At 39.0% G+C, this 9,410-nt stretch overlaps 1 protein-coding gene across 1 annotated transcript; it reads left to right on the plus strand.

Moving 5' to 3' along the window:
- Window positions 1-421: 421 nt before the first annotated feature.
- LOC113304963 (aconitate hydratase, cytoplasmic-like) lies at window positions 422-7,013 on the plus strand. Its single transcript, XM_026554084.1, has 20 exons — window positions 422-930; window positions 1,013-1,117; window positions 1,258-1,418; window positions 1,504-1,596; window positions 1,818-2,003; window positions 2,227-2,388; window positions 2,560-2,704; window positions 2,798-2,940; window positions 3,019-3,075; window positions 3,221-3,300; window positions 3,392-3,467; window positions 3,938-4,123; window positions 4,259-4,326; window positions 4,405-4,523; window positions 4,643-4,764; window positions 5,004-5,102; window positions 5,202-5,681; window positions 5,980-6,078; window positions 6,176-6,418; window positions 6,573-7,013. Exons 1-20 carry the CDS (start codon window positions 618-620, stop codon window positions 6,639-6,641), a joined length of 3,006 nt encoding a protein of 1,001 aa, XP_026409869.1. The 5' UTR covers window positions 422-617; the 3' UTR covers window positions 6,642-7,013.
- The last annotated feature ends 2,397 nt before the right edge of the window (window positions 7,014-9,410 follow it).

Below are 9,410 nucleotides of genomic sequence, written 5' to 3' on the forward strand. Positions count from 1 at the left end.
TTTTCTTTTACCCAAATGCGGATATGCGGAGACTGTGTTGCCGAGTATAATGCGTTGTTAAGGTTGGTTATTGCATTTGCACAGTGTGGACTCGTGACAGCCTCGTGACAGCCTCCACGGTTGGCAGATTTGGAGTCGGACCAATTCTGCGGTTCTATAATTCATTTCTAAACCTCGAAAATCCTCTTTCTATGCGGTTCGAAAATCCTCTTTCTAGAACAAACAAACAAACAAACTTCATTATTTCGAACAAAACCAAAATGGTGCCACGCTGTTGTTTCCCGCGATAGACTAAACAAAAATTTCCGTCAAAATACGTGGAAGACCACTAGATAATTCAAACAGCCCCATGTGTAAACACTAAAACGTGCCAAGTATATATCTCTTACGACCTTCATTGATAATATACTCCAGTAATTGGCACACTCTTCCAAGTCATTCTCTCTCTGTTTAGATTATGATCATCAAATCAACAATGACAACGAAACAAGCAGGAAACCAGTTGAAGAAATTTATGAATCTATCTCAATTATTGTTGTTTGATTCTTATCTTCTTCATCGAAGTTCAGAATTTCTGACGTGCTGAAACCTAATCTTCTTTGATGTTGTAAATCGTCATGTATATAACTGCACCACCGTCTTCATCTATTCCTTCAAAACTTATCCGAATTTCTAGGGTTCGGTTCTCGTCTTTTCTATCTACATTTATTAGTTCTTCACCCACTCGTTTACTTTCCTCATTCACTGCTACTAGTAATTGTAATCGGTGTTTTACGAGTTCTCGAAGATCATTTAGTCATCGATCGATAAGTGGTTCCGTGAAGAGTCACGGTTTTGATTGGAGATTGCCGGTGAGTTTCAGGTCTCAAGTCAGAACTGCCACTCCGCTTCCCCTGATCGAGCGTTTTCAAAGAAATTTAACTACAATGGGTAAATTATGGACCTTCTGGATTCAGTACATAATTCCTGAACCACGCACTTTATCTGACTCAGTGTAATTTGATGTATTCAGCTTCTGAGAATGCTTTTAAGGGAATTTATACTAGTCTTCCCAAGCCCGGAGGCGGTGAGTTTGGTAAATACTATAGTCTGCCTGCTCTCAATGATCCAAGGATTGGTAAGTCTCTAACTGTATGAGGTAGCTTTGTTGATAATTTTGCAACTTCACCAATACTATGTTTTTTTTTTACAGTGTTTTTATGCTTTTAATATGATCATTCATGAAATTCGGTTCAATTTCACATTGTATTGGCACAGATAAGCTTCCTTACTCTATTAGAATCCTTCTTGAGTCTGCCATTCGTAACTGTGATGGCTTTCAAGTTAAGAAGGAAGACGTGGAGAAGATTATTGATTGGGAGAGGACTGCACCAAAGCAAGTTGAAATTCCGTTTAAGCCCGCTCGTGTTTTGTTGCAGGTACATGCAACAAGTTAATCTATGAAGAGTAGGTAATAAGGAAGTTTTATTCGATATTCTTTTTAAGTACTTCTTTGTTTTCCAGGATTTTACTGGTGTACCTGCTGTCGTTGACCTTGCCTGCATGCGTGATGCAATGAACAAGCTAGGAAGTGATTCTAACAAGATCAACCCTTTGGTATGCAATACTTTCCAATTATGACATGCTGGTACTCTTTAATCATAATGTTGCAAACTCGGAAAGCACTTTGGAATGAATCAATCACTTCATATTCTTTGGCTAACCTGGACCGACTAAACTTTTTCCATGTAACCAAACAGGAAGTTCCATCACTTCATTTTGTTTTTTAACTTCTGTTTCTATAGTGTCTTCTAAATATATATTTATTTGGCATCCAGGTACCTGTTGACCTTGTGATCGATCATTCGGTCCAGGTTGATGTAGCTAGAACAGAAAATGCAGTACAATCAAATATGGAGTTGGAGTTCCAGAGGAACAAGGAAAGATTTGCTTTCCTCAAATGGGGGTCGAATGCTTTTCACAATATGCTTGTTGTTCCTCCAGGTTCTGGTATTGTACACCAGGTGACGGGTCTTCACCATTGAATATATTTATACCCTGAACTTATTTTCGCTTTCCAAAGGAGCTTTTTAGGGTTGATTTCTATTGTCTGTTTTACACTGCTAGTGTTTTCCCAGCAAAGTGAAAAGTAACAATGGACACTGTTGATGTATTGTCACTTTTAAAGTTTTAGTTGTCATTCACTATTCTTGATACTATGAACAAATCTCGTTGATGAAATTTCAGGTTAATCTGGAATATCTTGGTCGAGTTGTTTTTAACACTGATGGCACTCTCTATCCGGATAGCGTTGTCGGAACTGATTCCCACACAACTATGATTGATGGGTTAGGAGTTGCTGGTTGGGGTGTGGGAGGAATTGAAGCAGAGGCAACTATGCTTGGTCAGGTAATGGTTACCTTATCCCTTTGTATCCAAACTCTTAGGTATCATACTTTCGCCAAATCTACAGTCTAGTAATTAGAATGAACCTGTAAATCTATTTCACCGGTAAGCTCTTTCACTCCATGCAGCTGTTCTGTTCTTGCTATCTAATTTGTAGCTTCATTAAATTAACAGCCTATGAGCATGGTGCTGCCTGGTGTTGTTGGGTTTAAGTTGTCTGGGAAGTTACAAAATGGAGTCACAGCTACTGACTTGGTTTTAACCGTGACCCAAATATTGAGGAAGCATGGAGTTGTTGGAAAGTTTGTTGAGTTTTATGGTAAGTTCAGCTTCAGTAAAATTCTAAATTTTGCTTGACCTTTCAGCAGCCACTGATCTGTTGCCATTAATCGTGACCCATGAATGCTCGCAGGTGAGGGCATGGGAGAGTTGTCGTTGGCTGATCGAGCTACTATAGCCAATATGTCACCGGAGTATGGAGCTACCATGGGTTTCTTCCCTGTAGATCATGTCACCTTACAATATCTGAAACTAACTGGAAGAAGTGATGAAACCGTGAGTGCTTTTACTTGAAGTAGCTTTTTTCGCCGTTCTTCCCATGCCATGAGTTGACTTTATTATGTTTCTTAATAGGTGGCTATGATAGAAACCTATCTCCGTGCGAACAATATGTTTGTCGACTATAATGAGGTAATAATGATGGATCTTTATTTATAGTACTTACAATATGCTGTGAACAAGTACTTCAATTAAGTTAGTTGAACAAGTACTTCAATTGCTCATATTAAAACTTTTGAGTCCCTACCCAATTATATATACTTTTGTATGGATTCAGCCTCAACAAGCAAGAGTATACTCCTCCTATTTACAACTGGATCTTGAGGATGTTGAACCATGTGTTTCAGGACCAAAGAGGTATGTGCTCTACGTGATAACGCACATATATCCATTCCATATTTTGGATTATTTTAAAATCGTACGAAATTTAAATCACTCTCCGTGTCAGACCTCATGACCGCGTTCCTTTGAAGGAAATGAAAGCAGACTGGCATTCTTGTTTGGATAGCAAGGTTGGATTCAAGGTGCGGTCAAACTGCACTTGCGTTTCAATTTGTTTTGGTTGATGTGATTCCAAGTTTAGTTGTTTGGCGGCCGCTAGCTGGATGTCAGGGTTGGTCTGGGTCATTTGCCCAAATATCTGTATTTTAGTAATAGATGAACCAGGCATGTTGTTCAACCTAGATAAGCTCTTTGGCAATATGTTTTTGCAAGATGTAGTTTTGTGTAGTGGCAAGGGTTTGTAAGTATTCTCCAGCACTTAGAAAAAGTGACTAAGGGTTGGGAATTTGCGCTGTTAATAGCCCCTAGGTCCTGAAAATCATCTAGGTGGAGTCATATATCTAGTTTGTCCATAATGATTTTAGTCATCAGACCTTTATGTATTGTGGAATCTCAATATTATTAGGAGGCCACTATGGCCAACTGTGTGATACTTTCTTTAGTATATATTGCATAATTTGGCTGTTTACAATCTCCGAGTGTAATGTCACAGGGTTTTGCTGTTCCAAAAGAATCTCAGGAGAAAGTCGTAAAATTCCCGTTCCATGGGCAGTCAGCAGAACTCAGGCATGGTAGTGTTGTCATTGCAGCAATTACCAGTTGCACAAATACCTCTAACCCAAGTGTCATGCTCGGGGCTGCTCTGGTTGCTAAGAAGGCATGCGAACTGGGTCTTGAGGTTAGTCACTTATTGAGTCCCACCTTCAATTTATACACATAGATTGGTCTATCTTTTTGACTATATTCATATAGATTGATAAATATCTCTCTTTTGGATCGAATTGTCAATGACCTGTAATTGATCTTCTACTAGGTTAAACCTTGGATCAAAACCAGTCTGGCTCCTGGTTCTGGAGTTGTTACAAAGTATCTTCTCCAGAGGTACAATTTGAACACTTAGCTGTTTGTTGACAATAATATGATCGTTACTGATAGTGTTTGATTTGCCTTTGTATTTAGTGGTCTGCAAAAGTATTTGAACCAGCAGGGTTTTAATATTGTTGGATATGGTTGCACGACGTGCATCGGGAATTCGGGTGATATTGACGAGACTGTTGCTTCTGCAATTTCAGAAAATGGTAGTATTGTCATCTCAATTTCAATTTTAAATTTAAATGTCAAGTTGAGTGATGGCTTTGCTATTTGTGTATTTCTTTGTTTCACTTTCGTCGAATTTAATAGTAGCATGTACTTCCAGATATCGTTGCTGCTGCAGTACTTTCTGGGAACCGAAACTTCGAGGGCCGTGTGCATCCCTTGACACGAGCTAATTATCTTGCTTCGCCTCCTTTAGTTGTTGCTTATGCACTTGCTGGCACGGTATGCTCATAATTGTCATTCATAATAGTTACTGCAGAAGAAAATTATCAAGTTAGTTAAACATGTACTTTGTGTACTATCAAGTTAGTTAAACATGTACTTTGTGTACTGACTCTTTTTATACCAATTGTGGAAACTGGAAAGTGTACTAGTTTTATTCCCCCATATTGAGTAGCTTGGTTTGATTCATTATCACGTTTAATTTATAATGACCCCTTTAACATGAAATTACTTTTCAGGTTGACATTGATTTCGAGAAGGAGCCAATCGGAGTGGGGAAGGATGGTAAAAGTGTTTATTTCAGGGATATTTGGCCCTCTACGGAAGAAATTGCTGAAGTATTAACTTCTAATCTTGCAGATGATGATGTTTCCCTACTTGCATTGTTTCATGATTTTCATCAGCTATTAAATGACTGTTATTTTCTTGCATTCTAGGTTGTTCGGTCTAGTGTATTGCCTGAAATGTTCAAGAAGACTTATGAGTCTATCACAATGGGCAATCCAATGTGGAATCAACTATCAATTCCATCATCCTCTTTATACTCATGGGACCCCAACTCAACCTACATTCACGAGCCTCCATATTTTAAGAATATGACAATGGATCCACCTGGTCCTCACGGAGTGAAGAATGCTTTTTGCTTGCTCAACTTTGGTGACAGCATCACAACTGATCATATTTCACCAGCTGGGAGCATTCACAAGGACAGCCCTGCTGCGAAGTACCTCCTTGCTCGTGGGGTTGATAGAAGGGACTTCAATTCTTACGGTAGTCGTCGTGGTAATGATGAAGTGATGGCTAGGGGTACTTTCGCCAATATTCGTCTCGTCAATAAGCTCTTGAATGGAGAAGTGGGTCCAAAAACAATTCACGTTCCAACAGGGGAAAAACTCCATGTGTTTGATGCAGCTACTGTAAGTTGTCTGAAATTTAGATTCTTTGGTTGTGTTGCTTAATTTGTTCTCTTTTGTTCATTTTATTCCCTTCCTCTAAATTTGGGGAGTAGAAATATAAATGCTTTCCTGACTGAATGCAACTATTTATTGATCTGTTGCGTCTGTCTTGATTTTCCCAAGTTAGTCTCGTAAGCTACATGTTAATAGGTTTATGCTATTCGTGTTTTTAGTCCCCATTTCTGTAAAATTGATATGGTTTATTTGTTGAGTCACCACTCGAGTTACTGCACTTAGTTGATCGTTCTCTTATTATCAGAGGTACATGGAAGCTGGGCACGACACTATTGTCCTGGCTGGAGCAGAATATGGAAGTGGAAGCTCCCGGGATTGGGCAGCAAAGGGTCCAATGTTGCTGGTTAGTTTTGCATAATACTATGACCCCTTAAATAAAGTTGTTACCGCCCGATGTTTGAAACTACTTTTGGTTACTCAACTCGTATCTCCTATGTCAGGGAGTGAAAGCAGTAATCGCCAAGAGCTTCGAGAGAATCCACCGCAGTAATCTAGTTGGAATGGGTATCATCCCTCTATGTTTCAAGACCGGTGAAGATGCTGAAACACTTGGCCTGACTGGTCACGAGCGCTACAGTATTGACCTTCCTAGCAATGTTAGTGAGATAAGACCCGGCCAAGATGTTACTGTTGTTACTGACACTGGCAAATCTTTCATCTGCACAGCCCGATTCGACACTGAGGTGCTTTTAATACTTATGCTTGTCCTCTTAATCCATAATCATGAGACATATACATGCGTGCAAAATTCAATGTTTGGTTTGACAAGTATGACTGAAACTATCTAGCTAGTGTACTAGCATCTGAATCTTTCATGTTGGGGTGTTTAATTTACAGGTAGAACTGGCGTATTTCAACCATGGTGGTATTCTTCCTTACGTCATTAGGAATCTGAGCAAACAGTAATTTATCAATTGATTCCTAAGGGGTGATCTCATAGTGCAGTCGGCACTATTTCTTGGGGAAGATTGGCTCTTAGTAGAGCAAGTTAGAAATAAAGATCTGAATAAGAGAGAAAAAGGCAAATAGAAAAGAGCGAATATAGAAGTAGTGGTTCATGGTACTTCTCGTTGAGAGTAACGAAGGTCGTATCGTCCCTTCGGGGAACATCCGGAAAAATTGGGAGAACGGTAGTGGTATTTTTTTCCCTTCTTTATTTTGTTAGCAGATGGGTAGTTTTAGATTGCCATTGTCCATGTTGTTTTTCCACCGAGTGACTTCTTTTTTTTTGGAGCATGAACTTGGATTAATAAAATACAATTATTGACGGTATTTAGTCAGACCTTTTTTTTTCTTTTTTTTTTTTCTTTTTTTTTTTTAATTGAAAAAACTAAATTATTAAGGTACGTACAGAGCGGGCAAATTTCACCCCATTTCTATCATCGTTTACAATATTGGTAATAAAAGATGGGCAGTTGTTGTCCCAGATTCTTGTTGTCGATGAAGTAGGATGTTGTTGTTGATGTTCGATCGCCTCATTTGCTATCCGCCACCTGATTAGCTTCTCGATAGTCTTGTGTGACTTTTACCTGTGATATTGTGGCTGCTAAAAATCTAGAGCCACAAGTAAATCAGATTTAATGGTGAAAATGATAACAGTAGAATGATCAATGAAATATAAGAAGAAAGAGGTGAGAGATACTGAAATGTTGACACCGGATTTAACGTGGTTCGGCATACTGAGGCCGAAAGGGTTAGTGATTTTATTAAGTGTGTAAGAAGAGGCTCCATTAAAGAGCAGTTCTGCAAGTGAAAGAGGTCAAACTGATCAAAAAGAGCCCATCACTCTTCTACCCTAATCTCTTCCTTTATATCAGGAGAGAGGTACAAAGACATTTACCATATTACCCTTAGCTTAATAATTAAGCTAACATAGAAAGTTGTAGTGTATGTTGTTGTAGAGTTGTAAGTTGATGAAACTTTAATCTACTGCCACGTGTCTATGATATATTTGGTATCTACAATTAGCCCCTTTTCTTGAGGGTTGTTGATGAACGATCCTTAAGAAAATATCTCCATGTCTTGACTGTACTTTTGCTTTGATAGTTGATGTTGTTGATGCTCTGTGCTTCGTCTTGACTAGGTCTGATGCTGCTATCGCGTCGCTGATGCTTGGCAATAGCGCAGAGAATTTTGTCCCTGGATCATGTGCTGCCCTGGTGGTTGCTTTTTCCCTTCCTTGTCATGATGAGAGATTTTTCCCTGAAATGTTCACTTAAGTACAGAGTTTTTCCGCCAATACTTACACATAAGCACACATTAGTGTAACGATCTCATCCCAATACGTTATGAACAGAGATGATAACTAGATGAATGGAACTCGCCATCCATTCCATCTTTATGAAAATCTGTACTACAACATTTTTTTTTTTTTTTTTGTGTCAGATTCAAGAGGTAAGAGTACTTAGCTCTGTTGCGAGTGTCCATGTGGATCTGTCTTAACTGGTGTGTAGCTTTGCTTGTTTCTAGTTGTAAATGGTTGTGGGCTAGACCTGCATGTTGCCAAAAGGGTTGAGATTTAGGTTGGTGCACTTACTTCTTATGGAGATGGCTGCCCATTGGTGCTACTTGTCTTGCTAGGAGCGTGGTAGACTTTGTTGAATTGTATTGTACTGGAGGCTTGGTTATGTTTTTCTGAAACAAGAAAACCAAACGATACTGCTCAGCGACTCAAACATGTATTAACTTAGTTTTAACTTGACCTGCAGGTGGCTTGATTTTTTTTTTCTTTGATTGATGGAGTTGTCTTTCGGTTTTGAGTTGATTCTGCCCCAGTGAAAGATTCACGCTCTGCTGCTCTAGCTGCACTTCTTCACTTTGACTGCATTAGACAGTGAAGAATGTAACGCTAACGCTGGAGTATACATACTTTCCCACATTCTTTGCGATATTCCGAGGTATCCTTGATCAATGTCGACTCAAGGATTGAATCTGCGAAGGTTTGTAGTTGCATCGTCCATAGCACATGCACGTAGTGATGGTGGTACGGAGTATCCTGTCGAAGGCCGTTTGGGGTATACTGGATGTACTACTCTAGGCTTACATACCTGCAAAACCAAAGAACATTGAAACTGATCTGTTAACATTTGTAGGATGCATACACATGTGAGTTGGGTTAAGTTTCCTGCATCATTCTGTTACAGTTGTACAAGCCGAATGAGTTCAGTTCTCCTTCGTATGTACTAGCACCTTGTCCTGACTGGAGCCAATGGCGCCTTCATCTTTTGTTGTTCACGCGTGTGCCAAATTAGTCCATATGGAAACAATTAATAATAATAAGCAATGATTTCTGTATAAAGGATATATTCTAGCAAAACTTGCCGACTGATAGCACTTTATGAGTGTAGAGGTAATGAGATAAGTATCGTTGAGAAACATATAAGAAGTATGTGGAGTGGAAGTACACGAAGTAACAATGGTCACTAACGAATAGAAGTATGATAAAAATAAAAACTCCGCAGTAAGTACTCTTCGACAAGAAGCATGAAGTATAAGAAGTAAGAAGCATAAATTGTTGAAGAAGTACATTGCGCGTAAGAAGTATAAAGTGCCGAAATAAGAATTATCAATCCTTGGAGTAGTCTGACGCACTACCAATAATGAGCATGAAGTATTCTTAAATAAGAAGTATGAAGTATACCCAATATGAAGTACACGAAGTATAACCAATTAGAA

This window comes from Papaver somniferum, chromosome 1, assembly GCF_003573695.1.
Source record: "Papaver somniferum cultivar HN1 chromosome 1, ASM357369v1, whole genome shotgun sequence".
NCBI lineage: Eukaryota > Viridiplantae > Streptophyta > Magnoliopsida > Ranunculales > Papaveraceae > Papaver > Papaver somniferum.